Source organism: Amyelois transitella, chromosome 16 (genome assembly GCF_032362555.1).
Source record: "Amyelois transitella isolate CPQ chromosome 16, ilAmyTran1.1, whole genome shotgun sequence".
Taxonomy (NCBI): Eukaryota; Metazoa; Arthropoda; class Insecta; order Lepidoptera; family Pyralidae; genus Amyelois; species Amyelois transitella.
The window spans coordinates 1,326,601-1,349,083 of NC_083519.1; the positions used below are offsets into that span (position 1 = coordinate 1,326,601).

The following is a 22,483-nucleotide window of genomic DNA, read 5'->3' on the forward strand; positions in this document are numbered from 1 at the left end:
ATGTAACGTTTTTTTGAAATCCGTTCGGCAGTATCATGATCGTACACGCAATTTAATTTTATATCAGTATCAGAAAGATTATTATTCTACGAGAAATAAAATTGAAAACATCATTCATTAAAATTTATTTATAACGAATATATTATACTAAATGTACAATTAGCAAATTATATAAATATATTTTAATACATTATTAGGGAATGATAACATTTTACGTAAGCACAAACAATCAGTCTTAAAATAATAATCAATAAAATTTTATAAATAATTTGCTTTGTTTTATTTTACTAAAACAAATCCTTAATACTTCCCTACTATTGATATAAGACATTTCTCATTGTTAGAGTCATAAAAATAATAACATCAAAAACATTCTTCATAAGATTAAAGTGAATCTTGTTAAAGGTCGAACTAAACCCCCTTTATTGCTAGCAACACCAGAATTTTCAAATAATAAAACCGCAATAAAACCGCTCCTGCCACATATATTTTTGATGTTGTACATAGTATATCGATACATCACGATAATGGAAATAGCGATAGGACTACCGAAAGTATTAATTCTATTTACGACGAGTTCATGATCTATTTTATTGCATTATGTATCATTATGCAGTCATTATTAAATTTTAAGCTACCGATAGTAACCTTTCCTTTCGCTGATTATTTTTATAATATTCGAGGTGAGTATCTCTGCCTACCCCTCCGGGAAAGAGGCGTGATTTATGTATGTATGTTATGTATGTGAGAGTATATATTGTTGACAGTCCAAACGAATATTTACTTATTTGGAGGTTTCTTGAATAACGAAAGAAGAGTTACAGAAGATGCCACTGTCAATAACGAATTCATTCCCCACTTTCAAATCTTCCTCACTGTCCCTCTTACATTGCCCCTGTAGTAGTTTTTAATATTTTATTGCACAGTTACTTACAAAAATTATTCAAATCTAACTTAGCACTGCGCTTTGGAAGCGTTCGTTAATATAATGATACTTAAGTTATGTTAACGTCAATAAGCGATAACTTGTATCCCGTTTTGAAAATTAATCTATTTCACTTGAAACAATCTCTTTTAGTCAACCGTCAAACAATAAATAAACTAATACATTGAGAAGAAAAATATCCCATTTACTACAACCTAGTAAGATTATAATTAATAATAGTTGTTAGACAGGCGTTCGGAAGAGAGACTCCAAGAGTTCAGGTTCGCTGAGGTCTCGCCTGAAGTTCTGCGCCAACTCCTGGATGAGGTGGCGCCGGCGCACGTGCGGGGGCTGGTATCTGTTGTGAGAAAAAATAAATTTAATTATTTTTGTAGTTCTGAGATTAACATAACATTCTCTGTTGAACCCAATGGCAGACTGTTAAATAATTTCATTAACATAAAGTCGGCCTATTGTAATTTACAAATTGTAAATGTGTCAACAAAGAATAAATAACATGAAAATTACATCTTCTGCCCTGAGGCTTAGGCTTTACATATTTCCAATTGTCACAACCCCCATATACTTTTTTCGCTACATACCTATTTTTATGCAAGATCGTCTTTTTTGTATGTTTCTCGCAGGTTTCTCGGGTTTGAGTCACTTAATAGCATTGACGCTGTATATAAAAAAAGTCAGCTTTTTTCTTAAAATCCATACGACTCACAGGCCAGTATATATCTATATATATATATATATATATATATATATATATATATATATATATATATATATATATATATATATATACAGTCCCTCCTCGCAGCATCAATGGCCGTTTTTATCGGACAGTCAGGCAGCAGTGCGGGTACTATCAACGCGTAATCTGCCCACTAGTTGATACCAGACCATCGTCCATATTTTCTATTTCAGCTAGACAAGCATGACACGCGCGACGACGTCTTAGTCGCACTATAAACTATCGCTGTTTCAGTCTTTAAAAAAGGGAGATGTTAGGAGTACCCGTAATCGTCGAATATGCATGAAAAGAGCAATGAGTGTGGAGGAAGCGTGAGAGACTCTGTACGTCAACGGGAGACAGGCGTGGTGCATGTGGTTCACTCACAGGTCGGTATTGAGCGTGTCGCGGCGGGCCGCGTCGATGGCGGCGCGGATGAGGCAGCCGGGCAGCAGCGCGGGCGCCAGCAGCGCGTCGTCGGGCAGCGCGCCGCGCCGCACGCGCCCGCCCGCGGCGCTGACGCGCGCGCGCACCAGGCCGGCCGCGCTGGCGCTGAGGCACACCACCAGCACCTCCTCGCGGCGCCACGGCACGCCCGTGTCGCAGTGCCGCAGGAGCTCGTCTGGCGGGGCGGCCGATTCAAATTATTTTTAAATAAAGAAACTAATTTAATATAGCGTCATGTATTCGCAGTGACAGATAGTGGGGTTAGCAAAAGTGCTTGTGTAAATTAATCTATTCCGCAAGTCTTTCTAATGATGAACTGAAAGAATAAATTGTGGAAGAAAAAATCCACTTTTTTAGAATTTACGGTCTTACTTTTGAATCCACGACGTCGCGTTGATACGCAAGGTCATTGACTCAACCAACGCACATATTTTTTATTGCTTGCCCTCTTGAATAAAAAAAAGGCTTTTATATGAAGCAAATAGTTTTTACAAACAATGACTTGAGCTATATGTAGGTCAAATATTTAAAAAAGGTAAATTTTACTTACCAATAGGCATATTGAGATGATCCTCGATGTCTTCAAGCCATATGACGAGGATTTTCGTAGTGAAATCTCTGTTCCGTCGTCCGCTACCTACAGCAGAAACATTAACTACGTAAACATAGAATTCAGAACAATGGGTTTGTTATGTGAGAAAGCACCTGTTATATTTTTATTTATATATAATTTTATGATTTAACTTTAAATGTACTCTAACGAAATGAGAAAATTATTTCTTAATTTAACTTTCATAGTAAAAAATCTTTTTAAAATTAGAATAAATCAATTGTTACCAGTGAGCCCCTGCGGCTGCTTGTCCAGCTCCAAGGAGAGCGCCCGCGCGCTGGCGGGCGCGACCCGCGCGCGCTCGCTGCGCTCGCTCTCGGACACGCTGCGCTCGGCCGGGCTGGAGCTCGACACGTCCCAGCACGAGCCGGACTTGTCTGAGGACCGGCTGGAAATACATTATTAAACTAAAATTTGGAATTTGGTGGGGAAATACTGCTAGCATATTGGGCGCATTGTCCCGATGTGACGCTTTTAAATTTTTAATTGTATTTTTTGGTTTTATCAATAAATTCGTATTGCTTTTAAAAAAAAGCAAAGCATGATAATAATGTAGCGGGAGCGATGATTCGGCTCGACCGCCACCAAAGGGAAGATCTTCCGCCAGGCTAGGTGTGATGCCTGGGGAACCGCGCGACAGACGATGTTGCCTCGAAGGATTTAGACTCTTCGCTGCTATTGGCTGAGCGCGTCATTTCTTCGCTATTATTGACAGTTGTTGTTTGATTGGCTGTTGTGTTGTGTGGCGTAGAGATGTCGCCACAATAGTTACTTTGACACCAGTAAATACCTGGTGGACACGCAGCCGCCGTCGACGTCCGACCGGACGGAGTCGTTCCGGTCGTCGTCCGACAGCGACGGCACTACGAACGCGATCTCGTTGCTGGAGTCCGACCAGTACAGGATCTGCAGGCAAACAGATCATTTATTTATTTATGTACACAAAATTATGTAAAGGAGAATTTAATACAGTAATTCTAGTACAAAGGTGTTACTTAGAAATTTCTTCCAGTTTTTAATTTTTTCTCAAAATTTCTCAATATCAAAAATAATAGTAATTTTAATTCATTGATTTCTTTTTCATTGGTGCCATGTGGTTCCCAACACTTTAGAATAGGACCGGTCTATATATTTCCCATTGATGCCATTAAAGGAGACTAAGGGACAGCCTAATAAACTTGGGGCTTTTCTTTTACGACATGGGCTAGCAAACTGTCACTATTTGCATCTCAATTTCATCATTGAGTCACACAGCTGAACGTAGCCTTTCGGTCTTTTCAAGACTGTTTGCTCTATCTACAACGTAAGGAATATAGACATGGCTATACGTATGTAAAAACGAAATTATATTATTCATAAAGGTCTACTCTATCGGCGTACCAAATCTCATCGAAATTAGGTCCCATCAACACCTTCAAACTAGGTGAAAAACACACAAAATATTATTTAAAAAAAATAGTTTTTGAGTTTTTGACTTGTTACAAACATACAAACTGACCTGTTCCTTAGCATCGTAGACGGCGGGCGCGGGCGGCGCGGGGTGCGGGCGGGCGGCGGCGGGCGCGGCGTCGTAGCTGCCCGCCGCGCGCCCCGCCCAGCCGCCGTGCCCGCGCACGCGCACCGCTCGCCCTAGTCTGCGGACCGGGTACGGGGTTTTCAAAAAAAGAAACGACGAACTCGTCAATAAAGGCGGTTCGAGACGGTCAAAGTAAAATTATAATCATAATCATTTATACCTTGAATATGGTTACAATGTAGGTCTTAGTATTTAGGTACAGTTTCTGTGAACACATATTCTACCTCTTAAGGCGTCGAATTATATATACTTGGACATAGTAGCTTTGTACTTGGATGATTGATTAATATCTGCTACGCTGTATCTAATTGTATTAAGGTGCGTACATATTATGTAACAATGTTGTATAACTTTCTCGTTTAACACGTCCACATTATCTCATATTTGTTTCACAACTTTGCAACATATAACAATACCGTATACGTATACATTAGAATTACAATGATATATAACATTTGAAAGTAACAATAATAACCCTTTAAATAACACTAGTATTTAGGATGTCAGGTATGTTATATAATCTGTACGCACCGTAATAATCAAATTTTCAAAAATGGAATTCAACGCAACATTAACAATTCGTCATGTTATTATATAAATATAATCATTAACATAGATCAAGAAACTCTTCGAAATAATTTTTTTCTTCAAAATAAATCAATCCACAAAATTACTAATATAAAAACAAAAAAAACCGTTCCTTATTCAAAAACAATTTAATATTTCATAAATGGAACTCACCCTCGTAACAATCTAATAAAACCCGGCGCGCAAGTACTGCAGCTCTTCACGTTGGCCAGTATGTCATTCGCGTTGGTCTGTCCCGCGTTTGCGCAGAACAAGTGTATGGTTAGCGGTCTTTTAGGGCCGCACGAGTCGATGCGACGCAACGCCGCCGCGAATCCCGGCGCTGAATCGTCGAGAGCCGTGAGGCGGGGGAGTTGGCCCTGAAATGGTGATGGTTTATGAAAATAACTTAAATATCACTGATAACTGATAACATAATATATGACAGTCATAGTCAAATAAACTTGACCCCCAATCCGAATCAATATATGCACTAAAAGAAGAATTATATATTCCCCAGACAAGGATATAATTATTACAATAAGAGAGTTTTTATAACAAAAAATAACTGAAATAGCTTGATTCCCACCATGGAAAGATGCATGAAAAATTTAAAATGTGTTTCTGTAATTCTTGTATTTGTATAGCGTGTCTGTGTATGAGTGTTTGACTTACCTTTTTCTCTCCGCCGATGTTCAGATAACCGAAATGCGAAAGGAACAGCCGCGCCGTCTGGAATTCCGTCACCGGCTCCGGGGGCACGTACTCCTCTGGTGTCTGCAGGAACAAAATACACGTAGATCATTTGTGATCACCAGGAGAACATAATAACTTAAGTGTTTTCATGTCAAAAGTATAGAAAAGTAAGTAGTAAATGGAGTAAACACTCTCACGGTTATAAAAGATACATCACTTCCCTGCAGAATCCCGGTGGGCATTTACAGGCATTACAAGGATCGTAGTTATAAGCGGTACCCGGGCACCTCTCCAGAGATAATGACGCTAAGAGGAGTAACGCCAGGAGAATGATCACAAAAACTTTCAAGTAAATTGGGCCATTTCGAAAGTTCATATGGACAACAAAACATAATACTCGTGACGTTTAATCATTTGAAAAGTGAAATTTGAAAACACCATGAAATTCACTTACTACATTATCCTCGCTTTCCTTAACGGTTTTTTCTATAACAGCTTGTTGTTCTAACAGTTTGAACAAAGTTGATGCTTCGGGGTCGTTAAGTTGACGCAGAACTGATTCGAGACTCGGGAACGCTGCGTCACTGCGTTGAAAAATACTATTAAAATGACAGAAATAATAACAATTTTATTTTAATTTGGGTGCACAAACTTGCGCATACGCACTTTGCTGTCTAGGTAGGTGTAATCAAATAGTTTTTCTGGTAGCATTCAACTTAATTTACTTAATGAAGGGGAAATTCAATGTAGTCGGTCAAATAACGACAAGTTGCTTCTGACAAGACAGGGCTGCGAAAGTGGTGGGGCTCCAGCATGGGCCCGGAGTCGGGCTCCACCAAGTGCTTTCAGCTTCTTAGTACCAGGCTCACATGAGCTGAGTGGGAGTAGTAGTAAGAAATTACTGCGTTGTCAAAGCAGCGGCGTTTCAGAACACGAGGCAAGGAAAGAACCGGCCCTTGGTTGGCAGGCGCGCATGAGTCTGTAGAAGGTTGTAGTAGTGACAAGCTGTATGCATACGGGTATTTCCTCTCGCATAGCCTGAGCTACGTCCTTCCGTCTTCATAGTACTAGGCTCGCATGAGCTAAGAAGAGTACAGAGTGTAGTTACAGTCTACAAACTAGGCCCCCGAGAGCCTCAACCGAAGCAGTAACAGACTCGCTTTGCGAAAGTGGCGTCGACTCTTATACACAAGGCTGGTCTGCGTATTGGGCCCCGGCAGAAAATACTAGGTTTGCATAAGTAGGAAGGAGATTAAAGTAGCGACAGACAATAAGCATTGTGGTTTTTCTTCTATTGGGCTGGAGGCCTGAGCTGTGACCATCCGCTTTCGACATATATATACCAGGTGCGCATGAGCTGGGAAGAGCTTAACCCCACATTATACGCCATAACTGGACTACCAACTCCCGGTGTCTCGATACTAGGCTTGCATAAGTCAAGAAGAGTAATAGTTTGTATATAATATAATTACAGTGCTGCAGGCGCGGCTGGTAGCGGCCTACAAACCGGGCGCGGTCTGGGCGGGGGCTCCGAAATGGGCACTGGGCGGGGACACGCGGCGCCGCCTCGGGCTGCGCTGCGGGCCGCGCCGCGGCTGCTCAGCGACCACGCGAAGCGGCCCCAGCCGCAGCGGATGATCACTGTCATAAATAAATTATTTATTGTGTGCATTTTTGACATGGTGTTGACATAATTTGTACAGTGTGTACATATTTTATTTTATCTTTATTTATTTGACGAAATATTCGTATTGAAATAACTAGTTCTACATTCATTCATGTTTTTTAATGTAGACAATGTGCATTCGTCCATGATTTAGATTTAAGAGATCTATATTTCTATATTGACGTCCGATGAAAATGCTGCAGTGTAGTTTGTTCCGCCGCTTTTTCTACACATGCGCTTTGGAAGCGGTAGTAGTTATAATTAGATTTAAGTGATGTGACGTCAATAAATGATACCTTGTATCCAATTTTGAAAATAAATCTATTCTATTCTATTAATCAATACTAACGAAGACTATGGTAGTGGTGCGACATTTCAGCGTCTTTCTTAATGACGTTCTTTTTGATAATTTAAACTGATTGGCCTCTAACCTAAGACCTAACCTTGACTATACAAAATTGACAACATTTTGACCGACCCACAAAACCTGACCAGTTCGAATAGATTGTAACGTGCAAACTCACCAATTAAAGTAGGCTGTGGCTCCTGGCTATTAGCTAAAGGTTCTTCCAGTAATGACAGGAGGATGTTGCCATCAGCCACGAAGTGCCTCAAACGGCCGTGACCCAAAGCAGCCAGCCAGCGCTCGTCCAGTCGGCACCAACCACTGCCGCCGGTCACACCGATCCCCGTCTGACGTCACAAATTATCAATTTATACAACATTGCTAAGTGATCATTAAACTTTATTGGTTGAAAACGTATAGAGCGTAGGAAGCTAAATTTGGCATGTTCCTAAGAAAGCGTGGAGGGAAGAACATAAAGATTTCCTCGAAATTCTCACTGAACTTTTTATTTTACAGGGCGGAGCTGCAAAAATCTTTGTTGATACTAATGAACGATGCGTGTGGTGCGTTTCAAAAGAACACAAAAGTTTGACTTGCTACCAAGAATCTAACCTTAAAACGCAACATGATATTATGTATTTCATTTTTTATATTTCATAATAAAAATGGCGACAACTTACTTGTTCTAAAATAAGCATCAGCAGTGATTCGGCCGCATCCCGTACTCGCATGGAGACTGGTTTCAATTCCTTTTCATCCTTCATCTTTGGAGGCTCACCTGGTTTTCCTTCGGGAAGCAAAGATATGGTCTTCATTAAAACATTTGCGGAATATAATGTCCCAAGAGGAGTAAAAGATCAACAAACTAATTTGATTGTTATTCGACAGCTGGATAAAACAGAGAAATAAATGAACAAAATTGCATAAGATTGTACCATCCATGTACTAGGCTACCATAAATTCGAAGGAGGCAAATTTACCTGAGTTACTTTTAGTTCCAGAGATGCCCAGTTCAACGACCTCCATAAGCGTTGCCAGACAATCTTGATCAGCCAGTAAGGCCGGACAAAGCCAGGAGGCTAAGCAAGCGTAGGCGGCGACCACACAGGAGTGGAGGTCCCGGGAATGAGCTTGGGGAGGCCGGCCGCACTGTACGCTGATGTAGTCGCAGATCCAACGCACGGCGCGCTTGCGCTCGATCGCTTCTGTATTTCAATTAAATGAACATACATTTTCAAACTTGAAGAAGAGTAAACAAGAAAACATTAAGATATGAAAATAAATATTTATTTGTAATGTTTTTTTAATTATGTCAGCGAAAACTTACCAATAACGAATTCTAGACAGCATGTAATTAAAAACATAATTATTGTATTTCCGAAGTACCAGGAAACTATAAGTTCGACAGAGATATTATACTAGCAACTGACCTGGCTTGGTGGAGTGTAACTGTGCTAGTCCTGATAATAGGTCAAGCGCTGCAAGCGAGACCTGCAAGTCTGCTTTCCATGAGGAAATAAGGCGGTGGCACACCAAGTATGTTGCACGAACCACTAGCGCCGCGCCTGGAAATTTTACAATTTTGAATCTTATTAGTATCATAAAATAAAAAATACAGACAAAGAAAACACATTCAGAAATGTAGACCTTTAGGAGCTGTGATTGTAACACTTTTCTGATTAAACACAAAGTACCTACAGACGGATTAAAAAGACATTCGAACATATCAATCATAGTGCAAAAATATTAATACATAAACTTGCACAGTGATAAGTGAAATGAAAAAATGGAATTTCTGAAATAAATTTTGCAAGCAATAACATAAATCACAAAGCATTATATAATGATGCTCGGTTTATTCTAACTTAAGATTAAACCAAATATTTATACTCGTAATATCCGTATATTTCTCTCATTCCTTGAAATATTTTGGCTAATTTGAAAAGAGAATATTTTCTTTTTATTTGTTTTTCGAATACAATCGAACATCATTTTCAGGTGCATGCAAACAAAATGGAGTTTACCGAACAGCGGCGAATTAGGGTCAAGCTCCCTAACGTCGGCGGCGAAGTCTTCCAGCGAAGTATGACTCTCACTGCCCGTAGCACTGCTTTCCGACCGGGCTATAACACCCCCCATTATTTTATAAACTCGATATTATATTAATTGATTACCCGTCACCGCCATATACTATGTATTTGAAAGCGTTCAGTTCATCATTGCAATCTCTGTAGTGTTACCAGTTCTTGATTTTCTTTATATAAAGGAGTCCATGAATACTGTCTAAAGGAAAAGTTTTTTGATCAAGGCATGTGAAAAAGCAAAAAAAAAACGTAGCGTGTGATGCTTTTTGTGTAATACAAAATGTCTGGTGTCGTAGCGTGTATGTACTTTATTTAGTGAATTTTCTTTTCGAATGTTCGTGGCAATATAGTGCTAAGTATATGTACATGGTGTGTATCATTAGTCAATGAACACACTTTCGATACGATGCGACGTAAGGGGAATCAAAAGATAGTTCTAAAATAAAATTTAGGGCACTGTTTTGCCGTGTTAGTCAGACATGACAATAGACATAGCTATATAACGTCCATACATAATGTATGAACGCTATACAGCGTTCACGGCATTTTCATGCCAAACCATTAGATCATGGAACGTTTCGAGTCACAAGTGTGTTCAGATCTTTACTGAATCGATCAAAAAATTATAACAATACAAAGTCTTGTGATTTCCGGCAGAGTAGATCAAAGCCACTCTATTCCATAGAAGGCATTAAAGTATATAATCTTAAAATATAGTGCATCAAAAATTAACAGGCAGCCGATAGCCAATTTGCAATTTTCATTATAAGATGTTACCTTAACGCTGGTTAAAGGTAACATATTATAATGCAATTGGGATTAGTTTCGTAACATTGGCATTCTCATATTGGTATATAACTAAAATTAACGATTTAGTTTTGACGCTATTGGCTGACAAAGTGAGATTCTGTTAGTAAAATAGTCATAATTTGGACGGCTCGCGTACGCCAAAAAATAAATTCAATTAGTCGCCGGTTTACTGACAAACACAAAAATAAAAACTTAAAGATCCACAATAAACGCTATGCTTTGCAACGCCGATGAAAGACAAACTTCATACATAACGTTACACCAATCCGTACGCGTCTGATGCCGAGAAACATCAATACAGATCAGGGAACTCACCTTTGAATTCGGAATTGCTCGCCGCAGAGCCCATATGCGTCGCGTTGTGTCTCACACAGAGATAGAGAGCGGACAGAAGCGGCACGGCCAGAGAGTCAGACCACTCCACTTGTACCGCCGACACGCACGTTAGCGATAGCTTGCCGCGCATCAGAGAGCACAGCGTCGTCGAAGAGCTGGAACATTATGGCCAGTATTGTCTATGTCTGCCTTACACAAAGATAGAGAGGGTATAGAAGTGGCATAGCCAGAAAGTCTGACCACTCCACTTGCACCGCCGACATACAGGTCAGCGATAGCTTGCCGCGCATCAGAGAGCACAGCGTGGTCGTAAAGCTGAAACATTATGATCAGTATTGTCTATGTCTGCCTTACACATAGATAAAGAGCGTATAGAAGCGGCATAGCCAGAAAGTCCGACCACTCCACTTGCAAAAGACGTAGCAGGAATACATAGACACTTAAGACTAGAGAGTGTCCCAACCAGCAACAGCGTCTTTCCAGCTGAGGCCTCGCAAACTATCGGCTCTGTCCACCCCGTAAGACACAAAGACACGAAACAACACTCACTACTCGTTGCACCCGGGAAACTCTGGCACCGGCAGCGATTTATAATGGTAGGGGAACGCGAGCAGAGACAACAGAGCGCTAATGGCCGCCTTGCGGAGTTCCCTCTTGTCTATGGTCCCGCACTCCAGGCGAGGCTCGCGCTCAGACAGCACGCGGTCCAGTGCTGTGATGTAGTCTGGCACTAGGACCAACACGCCGTCCAGGTCCAGACTGAAAGAGAAAATACAAGGTTTATGAGTACACGCTAAGGGCCGATTCTCCCCTATTATAAATGCAAAAGTGAGTTTATTTGTTTCTTACAAAAGTACGGATGTTTACTGAAATAATCTTTATGTAACATCAAGTATTTATAATTAAGAGTCTGGAAAAGAACATTGATTTTCAACCCGGCAAAAACTATTGATCCCGTGGGATAAGCGAAACCCAATATTCTTTTTTAGGTGGCGCTAAATTCGTCGGTAATTGTTAGATGGCGCTGGTTTCGTCGCTTTTTTGTTCGATGGCGTTAAATTTGTCGCTTTTTGTTACAGAAACTGTATAAGCTAAATAACATATAATCACGTCTATATATATCTGTGGGGTACATAAAACCAACAGTCTTCAAAAGACTGAAAAAACCACAATCAGTTGTTTAGCTTTATAATAGAATTGAGATTGAAATTGAGACAGGTTGCCAACCCATCTCCTAAAAAAAGAATCCCAAAATTAGACGCCAATAACAACATCCATATCAAAGAAAAAGAGTGGTCCTATTCTTTCAATCGGACAAGAGCAACGTAAAACAAAATGAGGAATCACTAGGGGCGCAGTCACCGGAAGAGGTCGGGCGCGTTCAGCAGCACGCTGGCGGCGGTGGCGGGGTCGCGCAGCCCGCCGCGCAGCGCCGCCACGCAGCGCGCCACGTACGGCGCCAGCACGGGCTCCCGCCGCGGGCACGAGCACAGCACGCGGCAGATCGTGCCCAGGGCTTCGGCGCGACCTGTGCAACGTAGTAATTTTAAGAGACTCCTGTACAGTCGCCTGCAGGAAAATAATAACTAGGGATGGTGATTGCAACGTTATTACGAACATTCGTGTACAGTGGCTTGCAGGAAAATAATAACTAGGGACGGTGGTTGCAACGTTATTACGAACATTCGTGTAGGTACTGTTGTCTGCAGAAAATCAGAACTAGGAACGGTGGTTTTGGTTTGTGATAAAAACCCGATTGCTTAAAAACAAATTAAAATAAAAGAAAATTAAAAAAGAAAAAAACAAGGTTAGTACTTTGGTGTGTATGAAGTACTACTCTATAATTGCACAATTGAAATAGTTTTTTAATCCACATATAAACACATAAAAACCTCATGATTTCAAAAGCAGAATATAAGTATCACAATCGGGACCGATTGGCGAACCGATTGGGTTTCTACAATGCCATATAGGAATAAACATACATACAGGTTTTCTTCGTTCTCCTTAAGCGCTTTTTTCCACTGAACATTATATTCAGTTTAGCCACAAAAGCAGTGTTCCATTTTCAAAACTTCAAAAAACAATGCATTTATTCTTCGTTTTATAATTTTATCTTGAGATGACTCTTACCAAATATAAAATTCCAAATTCAAATCGTATTCGATATTTCTAGTATAAAAAATCTTACCTGGTTGATAAGCCAGCATGTTCAATTTGTACGTAGCATCAGACAGCGAAGGCGGTGGCGGAGTGCCGTCAGTACGGGCTGGAAAGAAACATTTGAATCGTATTTCTTTTTTCTTTACGGGGAATAAAAAAGGTGTTAATACATTTTCTAAGCGGGTCTAACGCTCAGCCATCAACCATGAAACTAAGAATAAACCTGTATCTTGATTGGTAGAAGGCATCAAGGAAGATCCAGTAAGATGTAATGAAGTTTATTAGTAAATAAAGAAGTAAATAAAGGAAAAAAGAACACAAATAAAACATTCTGAATTAAGAATTGGTTTTGCCGAATACCTTATTTACGCATTTCATATAAAACATAATTTTCGCCAAAGAACATGAGACAAAATAATATAGGTACTTACTGGGTGCTACGACGGGTGCCGTGCCCAAGAGAGCCGCTTCGAAGAGCCATTCTCCGAACAAGTGGAATATCGAGTTGACGCGCGGGCGCAGAGGAGCCAGTGGCGGCTTTTCAGTGTCCACCACTGAATACAAATACAAATTATTTACAAAAAAAAAAAAAGGATAAATTGAAAACAGAACAAATATTTTTCAGAGCCGGGAATCGAATCCAGGATCAACGAAGTGGCGGTAGGATTTAACCACTGCGCCACGATGGTCGTCTTATGGCACATGACAACACATTATATGGAGATATTGTGTTATCACCAACTACCTATGTTTTAAAAATAAATAATAGTATATTTCATACATGTTACCTTGAGAGGAAATAGAATTGGGCGGCGTGGTAGGCGCCACGCTGGGCGGCCGACTGCTCGTCAACCCAATGAGAGACGTGCGGGGAGTACCTACAATGTATCAATATTATTTTAATATTATTCCTTGATAATTCGTTATTAGCAAGCGTGAACGTGGCCTTTAAGTTTTTCAGGACTCTGTTTACCCCGTTGGCTCTGTCTACCCCGCAAGGGATATAGACGTGACTACATGTATGTATATAATCGTGAGAAAATAACAGTTTATTAATGCAATGGTTGGAAGTACCTTTGAGGCCAACAGCTGAAATTGCAATTGTAAAAACGCTATGACTAATAAGGAATTATATTTATTAACCTTAATATTTAAATAATATATTTATTTACAAACGAAAGTAAACTATTGATACCGGCAGATTACCAAACTGCCCTTTCTCCAAGTAAACTACAAAATCCATTGCAACAATAAATATACACATCAAACTAAAACAGTGCCCACAACCCTTTAATTTACCCAAAAACACGTGTCACCCAAGCAGGCAGTAAAGATAAAAATATTTATCATATATAAAAACATATGAACCAAACACACAGATTGAGACTCAAGTTATCTTGCGACTGCGTTATGAAATTCTTTATCTGTAGTAGTGGTGAGTGGTAGGGGTATTTTTTCTGGAGTCTGAAACTCTCTAACGGTCGTTTAGGGCCAATCAGAGAAAGTTTCTCATCGGGTATCACAGACAAGCGCACTACCGCTGCGCCACAGATGCCGTCATAGGCCGCGTCTTTTGTCGATTACAATAAGACTCACTCGTACATATATATCTTTTCTTTTTAATATCCCAAACCCAGTACATAACTAAGATTATATCTTAATTATTATGTACACAAGCCAATGCCTTTCTTTACATTTTCCTGTCGTGGGCTTGCTGGAAGAAATTTCTCTAGAAATAAGTAGTAAATTTCTCTTTATTTTAAGTTCTATTCTTATATTTTTCCTGATGAAAGCACATAAATGTATAAATAAATAAATTTAAAAAAAAATATGTTGTGATTAAAAAATAAAGTATTTATTATGTATTTATAACGATATACCCTTCTCCTGCTTGTCCCTCGGGCGCGCCGCGCTGACGCTGAACGACTTGGCGAGGCGGCGGTGCTGCGGCGGCGTGTCGTCCGCCGCGCCCGCGCCGCGCGCCGCCGCCCACTCCGCGCCGCGCCCTGCCCGGCACCGAACCCGCACACCGTGCTTTATACTATACTATACTGAGGCTCTTGGAATTGGACTTAAACTACACTTTGTTGATCAAATGTCAGAACTGTTAGTGGCGTTTGAAGGTTTTATCAGTTTAATGTTTTACTACGATCGTTTAAGTCCAAACCAATATTATCAATGTGGTTCAACGCTTGTGGTAGGTGCATTAAGATACGAAGTCGACTATCGTTTAGTACACGTAGTCATGTATATTTTAAAATCATAATTAAAAGATATATATTTGTTAAAAGATACCGTAAACAATAATGTCATAACCTACCACAAACGATGAAATTCAATATCTGCCGTAGGAAAAAAGAACGATGTGAGAAGTATAAGAATAGTTTGAAAATAGAATGATTCAAAACTGTGCACGAACAAGAAATATCATACAAACGTCATCGGTCAAGTTTTTCTAGCATAAATGAAAGGAATATTGTATTCCATTTATATAACAAATAATCTCTCGCAATACTCTAATTAGCCACTTCTCGTTTGAAGCTTCTCGACATATTAAAATAACTTGAATGTTTTCGATTTGCATTGTATGACATTTAACTTGATTTCCTGCACATTTAAGAGTCCATAAAAACGTATGCTCTAAAGCATTCCAACAGATTCATCAATGCTTTTTTATAATCACGACGTAATGGCTCTCATACTGTAACTGACAATAACAAGAAAAAATTTTGAAATCAAAGAAAGTGATCTAAATAAAAAAATAAAAAGATTTTCTATTTTTACAAACTAGAATTTAAAATTTTAAGTGAAAGTTGTCTACGTTGTGAAGTTCGTCAATGTTTAAGTGAAATCAGCAGAGCATACATTTATATAAAGTAGAAGTATATGTTTCTTCTCAATAAACAAAACAGAAAAAGAAATAAATCAGAAAAAAACTAAGAGAAATAAAAAACACCACCTTTTTTTTTACTTTTTTTGCTGACCGTCCAAATTAATGATGTCAAAAGCTGTGAAATTTTGTGCGAATTAAGTCTTAAGGATCACTTCACACCAAGGATCTTATAGCCAAAATGGAGAAAATAACCTTTAAATTTCTTACCCTTCTATGTCTGTCTCTTTAGTATGACACAAATTAAAATGAGATGGAGGAATACTAAAAGTTCTGTCTTTTTCTAGCTGACCTTATTTGAAAGAGATGGAAGGAAAAGTTTTTCATTAACGTCATATTTTGTTTGAGTTGCTTTTCCACGGAAATTATTTTTATATGGTTGTATCATTTCGTATAGTTAGATAAGATTAAATATCCTCTCGGGCTCGGTGTGAACTGACTAAATGTTTAAAAACTTCCAGCTGCCTACTACTTCTTAGAGCTACCACGAGAAAGAGTATCTAATAAGCCACTTAAATAGTAACAGGAAAAGAAAGAAAATAAACCTAAGTCTGTTGTACTTACATAATATATAATATACAATGTACTTATACTTAAAAGCGTTCGTGAATCATACAAGATACAGTGCGTTTAATTTAATTGCAACTTATAAATTCTTCTCCAAGTGCAAATGCTTCAAAATTTACAATAATATCAATGCGGACGGTTAGCGAAACCTGTACCGTGTAAAGAACGTGGGGTACCCATGATAGAAAGAGAAAAAAAACTCAAACATAATTTACACAAATGTATCAAAGTAAGCTTAAACGTCCCAAAATAAACATCAAATCAAAACATCTGATGCATAATGTTTTCAAAATACAGTCAACAGTACATCAATCTACCCAAGTTCACTGCAAATGTCATAGAGTTTTATGCGGGGTAACTCCATATGCAGTTGACTGCGCCATTAAAGAAGAAAAGTAACTGACCAGACAAAAAAAAAGGTTGGGTACTCACCTAGAAAAGCGTCGACGTGAGCGGCGATTCCCTTCATGGCCTTGTGGAAGATGGCGGGAAGAGCTGCCAAGCAAGGGTGTTGACTAGGATCGCGAGCGCCCTCTTCTGACGTTATTGAATACTAGCAAAGTAAAAAAGAAAAATAAAGTTGTTTGTAGGTAAGACAAATAAAGCCTATATAAATAATACTTGTGGAATATGATGAGGGCGACACAGCCTACAGGGTGGATGATGCAGGATATCACCGCTTCGCCACTCATGTTTGCCTGGTACTTTTGGGCCTGGCTGAAATGGCCTCTTCACCACTCGTGAAAATAAGAGGTCTGACTAAATTCTCCACTACTACATTACCAGTGGTATTTTGAATGCGGTACCATTTTTTTCTCCACTGCCTCTGAACTCATGTGTGCCTGGTACTTTTCCGAAGATAAGTCCGGGGTATGGCTCATAAGATGAAGGCCCACATGATTTCTTGCCAATGGTGTGCAGGATGCGGTACCGACTTTGTATAACCACTTTGGCACTCCTGTTTCCCTGGTACTTTAACTCACATTATATACATTTTTTATTCAATATTAGCAACATTAATATTACCTGTAAGGAAGTCTGGGGTCTGGCTGATAAGATAAGGACGGCACAAGTCCAAAGGCTTTCCGATAAGTAAGTAGGATACAGTACCAACTTTGCATCGCCGTCTCAGCGCTCATGTTCGCCTGGTAATTTCACATTATGTACCTGTAGGAAGTCCGGGGTTTGGCTGATAAGATGAGGGCGACACAGGTCCACAGGGTTGCCAATGGTGTGCAAGATTCGGTACCAACTCTGCATTACTGCTTCAGCACTCATATCCGCTGGCACCAGCCCTGCGTCTTCTTCACCTATAGGTAAGAAAATTCCTTATACAGATATCGTACACAAATAAGCGGAGAAAGGATTCGAGTATACCCAGGATACTAGAGGTTATTCTTCGGCTTTTTTTAAAAATATATGACCGGTCCAGTGAATAGTCTATTTTGTACACAAAATACCTGAAAAAACCGACCTACTATGACGCTTTGGAAGCGGCGGTAAATGTAATTTTAAGTAATTTATTTGGCGTCAACCAATGTTGTGAAAAACCAAAAGATATGAAACATGTTATACTTAGATACAGGCTTTGCTTAGGTCAAGCACCAGTTTCAAACAATTCTTCGTACCTATTTACAAAAATAGAACCCAACCAATTAACCAAATAAATATAAAGAAGGACGGGAGCACTTTGTATTAAGATGACAAGGAATAAATTTAATTGTAAGCCTATAGAATATTCTTTAAACTTTGTCAGTTAAAAAATACTTATATGAAGGTATAATAAAGTACTCACTGATAGGCATAGCGGGGAATAATGGACCATACATGTGTTTGAGTAGCCGCGCCGTCAAACATAAAGAGGCGCGTGTCCATTGCTCAGTGAGAGGCGCTCGATGCCGCCAACGGATGCATTGTTCGCGCAATGTACGCCATAATGGCGGGGATGGAAAGCACCTGTGAACAATAATGTTAGTTTATTAATATTTACATACATACATATGTACATACCATCACGCCTGTTTCCCATTGGGGCAGGCAGAGACTATGGAATTCCACTTGCTGCGATCTCCCTGTTTTCAAGACATTCGAAATTTGGTCCTTGACAGTTCGACGTTAGTAATATTTATGCAGTAAAAACAATCACGCCTCCTTCATGAAGGGTTAAAAAAATCGATTACCATCCACTATAATTTTCAAAAATCTTTTGATGCAATGTCATCGGTTAATGACTACGTACTTTTGATCTGGTCTTTCAACGCTGCAATGCATCTTATGCCGAAGTTTGAAGGCCACCCTAATAAGGTAGTTCGACGATCTTAAAGCGTAAAAATGTATCCATCGTTAGGATACATGCAGCTTCCAACTGGTCAAGGTGGATAGTTCATATCTTAAAAGAAGCAAATGCTTCATGGAGTTTGGCATTTTTTTTATATTTTTAATGATGTTATCAATCATTTACAAGCTGCTGACAGCAGCAACAACGACATCACTACAACACATCATCACCTATGGCACGCTAGGATCCACACTTCAAACAGCACACACAGCACTCGCTCGCACAGCTGCTCAGCCGCTGAGTGGTGCGGCGCGGGCGGCGATAGAAGCGCTGAAGCCGCTGACAGCAGCAACAACAGTAAAGCGCGCCATTCACTAGCGCCCAGGTTGCCACTGCCGGCTAAAGATCGTGCCAGGCGGAGTACACGGTGGCATAGAACTGCTTGCTTGCTTATTAAGTCTCCACCTGCAAAAAAATGGACTCTTAATTACCAAGAGAAGAAAAATTACTAAGTACATAATAAAAACAAAATCTGTTCCGATCACCCTGACCCTACAATTTCTGTTTTTAATAGACAAAATGATTCAAGAAAAAGGTTTATGGAAGGTACATAATATCAACATTAGACCCCATCATATACTTATTACTTATGTATATATAAGAAGGTAGAAGAACTTACCCAATTCCAATTGGTATACAAATGAGAGAGCTTGTAATTAAAAACATTTTAAATTATAAATAAATAAGTCTTAAAATCAATTGATTATGGATTAAACTAATATCTTTGATTAACCTTAACTTCAAAATATCACAAAACATCATGTTAGATAATATCCTCTTATTATTACTTGTTATACAACTAAATACGCCATCAGCAGGATTAAATAAAAATAGCATTTAGATTCAGATTTAAGAGAATTTCCAAAGAAGATAATATAAACAAACTCACTCTCATCCGGCCTAGGCACAAACAAGTTCTGCAGATGCCTCAGTATCTTCCTGGCGTATCTATGGGGTTGGTCGCGCACCGGCGGCGGCGTGGCGGGCGGGGGGGGCACAGTGGGCGCGGCGGCCGGCAGCAGCGGAGACAGCCACGCGCAGCACACGCGGACGCAGTCGCGGACCGCCTCGTGTTCCGTCAGCGGCAGGCCTAAGCCGAAACGGATCACTTCTAGCACCCATTCTACCTGTAATAGAAATAAACAGAAAAGATGCAATGTTTAAGTGTCGTTTATTTAAAAAGGGTATAGCGATAATTTATCGCGCAATAAAAACGGCGTCACAAGTGCCATGCTAGCCCGCTGGTTTTTAATTGAAATATTTTAAAATCACAAAACTGTAACTGAAGAGGTTTATAAAGATATTCTCAAGGTCAAAAACGATGATACCACAGAGAAAGTACTATAAGTAAAGAAAAGTACTATATATTCAATACTTCATTGAACATGATATGATTATCATGTATTGATATACATATAATATGAAAGTAAAAAAAAGTAATTTAAAAAACAATAACAATAAAGTCAGTCTGTTTATCTGTGTACTTTATTTAAACACATTAATCTCTGGAACAACTGAACCAATTCAAATCCAAAAAAAATATTTTTATTAAAATAGAACACAAAAGTAAGATAGAGGTTACTCTGTGAATTACATGACTTTTTGGTACCCGTCTCAGACAACAGGTACCAACGTTTGTAGGATGAATATATAACTTACCTCAGCATCAGTATTAAGCGGGGTGGGCTCATGGCTAGCGAGCTGTCTCACAACAGCTAATACTACTTCCTTCCCCCCCACCACGCCCAGCACACCACGCCCGCCTCCCTCCAAAGGGAGCGAGCTCCATTCTGAGTACATGCCGCCACAATCGTTGCTCTAAAATGTGATCATTTATTAACTCAAACTTGTTTCTTGGAATTTTTCTTTAAATAAGCACTTAAGTTGATGCTAATGAACTTTCATTCATTCATTTGTTCAACTCTAAACATTTGTTGCCCTCTTTTCACTTCACACAAACATTCTTTCACACTACATTATCAAATTTAGTAAACTTTAGTAAAAATATATTGTTTTAAATTATTTCCCTACTTGGATTATGGAAATGCATTATGTTAATGTTATTTCGGAGGTGGGTGCTAACATCTTCAACACAGTTAAATAATTGCTGCAGGTGTTATCATTACCCTTAGTGTTTTAAATGTGCTTTGTTCTCAAGGTTACAAATCAATATTTTTTCATTTTTAATTTTCTTATAGCTTAATAAGCCAGGTAAAATTAATAATACAGGTTTTCAATAATCATGGATAAAATCATAATTATTTCAAATTGTTGATTGATGATGATAATAATAATTCATAATAGTTCTGATAATGTCTTAGTTAGAAAATTAATAGCATTAGTTGGACTTTATTCAACAATGCCTAGAATAGATGTATAAACGGAACATCTACATAATAGTAGCTGTTACATAGGTAATTGCATACCTAATTGAACAAATACATACACATTACAGCAAATTTATCCTGGTTTATTTTTACAGATTCCTTCCCATGAAACAATTACATATGAACTGGCTTTATCGACATTAAACATTTAGGTATCTCTGTTTAGCAACGGGTATCTATTCTCCTAAGAAAGCAGGGTTCATAATTTAAAAAATGTGATGACATAAAAGTTTGTTTTTGTACTCCATTAATGTTTTCATGGACATTTTTGTAAGCAATTAAATGAGCAACGTTACATACCTTGTGATTGACTCTGTTGAAGATACCGACATTCATAAATATGGTAATATAACGGTGTACACCGTTAGACCGCTCCGCCTCCCAAACAACTATGAAACAGATCAACACAACCAATACAACAGTAAGTTGTAAAGATTTGGGTACTTTAACAACAGTCGATGGCGCTTTACTTGTTCCTATGTGGAAAACTTGTCAGTTTTTCTACTCAACATAAAACACATATTGTGATTTGGAAGAAAAACAGAATCAAAACACTGTAACCATACGTAATTAGAAAATCTAATTGGAAAATGACAGTGACGTACTGAGTGACAGCTGGCCAGCTGACAGCTGCGATAGTGACTGACAAGACAGTAGCGGTCCTAAGCGAGACAAGCCAATATTGTTTAAGCAAAGAAAGGATTTTTTTATTGCTGGACCCATAATCTCATAACTTTCCGTGAAAGAATCAGGTTAGGGTTTGTAGATAGGTTTGGTCTGTCCGTTATTTGATAGTGTGTTCTAATCTTGTTAGAACTAAGTTTGATTGTTAGGTTGACAATTGCTAGATGGGATAAACAAGTAATGTTTTTACAGACACAGATATAATAACATAACTTGAAGCAGATATAACATTTCCTTGAAAATTGCGGGTAAATTATGCATAAAAATATAAACTTCAGCGTGGCCTTTCAGTCTTTTAAAGACTGTTGGCTCTGTCTCCCCACGAGGGATATAGACGTGATCATATGTATGTAAACTTCATAAACAGGGCCAAACTCAGTACCTACTTATCTAATATTGATTTTACATCAAGGAAGGTGCTCAATATGTGGGGAATTTATGCTTCCAAGATGTTCACATTAGCTAGGACATTTTTGGACTGAAATGTCAGTTACAAATATCTTCTTGATTTGGAAAGGCACATTATGCCGGTGATCGCTGTAATAATACGATGTAGAGCTTTATTTGGCCTGACACTTACTCATTATAAAAAATAGATTTAGCTAGTAAGAGACTTAAACCTAAAAATGAAACATTCTTCCTGCCGCGTCCC

The 22,483-nt window shown here is 39.0% G+C and overlaps 1 protein-coding gene across 2 annotated transcripts; it reads right to left on the minus strand.

Annotated features, from left to right (window-relative positions):
* Positions 1-110: 110 nt before the first annotated feature.
* Positions 111-21,718, minus strand: LOC106138924 (ral GTPase-activating protein subunit beta). 2 transcript variants are annotated; one of them, XM_060948506.1, is made up of 29 exons: positions 21,448-21,718; positions 20,420-20,578; positions 19,650-19,887; positions 18,931-19,165; positions 18,218-18,378; positions 17,590-17,732; positions 16,855-16,975; positions 14,846-14,971; positions 13,754-13,843; positions 13,397-13,519; positions 12,994-13,071; positions 12,165-12,330; positions 11,352-11,561; positions 10,782-10,957; positions 9,597-9,695; positions 9,003-9,137; positions 8,553-8,777; positions 8,253-8,359; positions 7,751-7,919; positions 7,033-7,201; positions 6,015-6,144; positions 5,540-5,641; positions 5,039-5,244; positions 4,220-4,355; positions 3,512-3,627; positions 2,949-3,109; positions 2,662-2,748; positions 2,052-2,286; positions 111-1,283 (listed from the first exon to the last, which is right to left on the minus strand). In XM_060948506.1, the coding sequence occupies exons 1-29, from the start codon at positions 21,481-21,483 to the stop codon at positions 1,169-1,171; spliced, it is 4,254 nt and encodes a 1,417-aa protein (XP_060804489.1). In that variant the 5' UTR covers positions 21,484-21,718; the 3' UTR covers positions 111-1,168. The 2 variants fall into 2 exon arrangements, with proteins under 2 accessions (XP_060804489.1, XP_060804490.1); XM_060948507.1 differs by lacking the exon at positions 14,846-14,971.
* Positions 21,719-22,483: the final 765 nt, after the last annotated feature.

Excerpts from the sequence above, each read along its gene's own strand:
- LOC106138924 (XM_060948506.1), bottom strand. The coding sequence starts at position 21,483 with ATGAATGTCGGTATCTTCAACAGAGTCAATCACAAG. Across the intron at positions 9,138-9,596 it reads CCCTAATTCGCCGCTGTTCG|GCGCGGCGCTAGTGGTTCGT; the intron begins GTAAACTCCATT and ends TAAAATTTCCAG. Across the intron at positions 3,628-4,219 it reads TCTACGATGCTAAGGAACAG|ATCCTGTACTGGTCGGACTC; the intron begins GTCAGTTTGTAT and ends GTTTGCCTGCAG.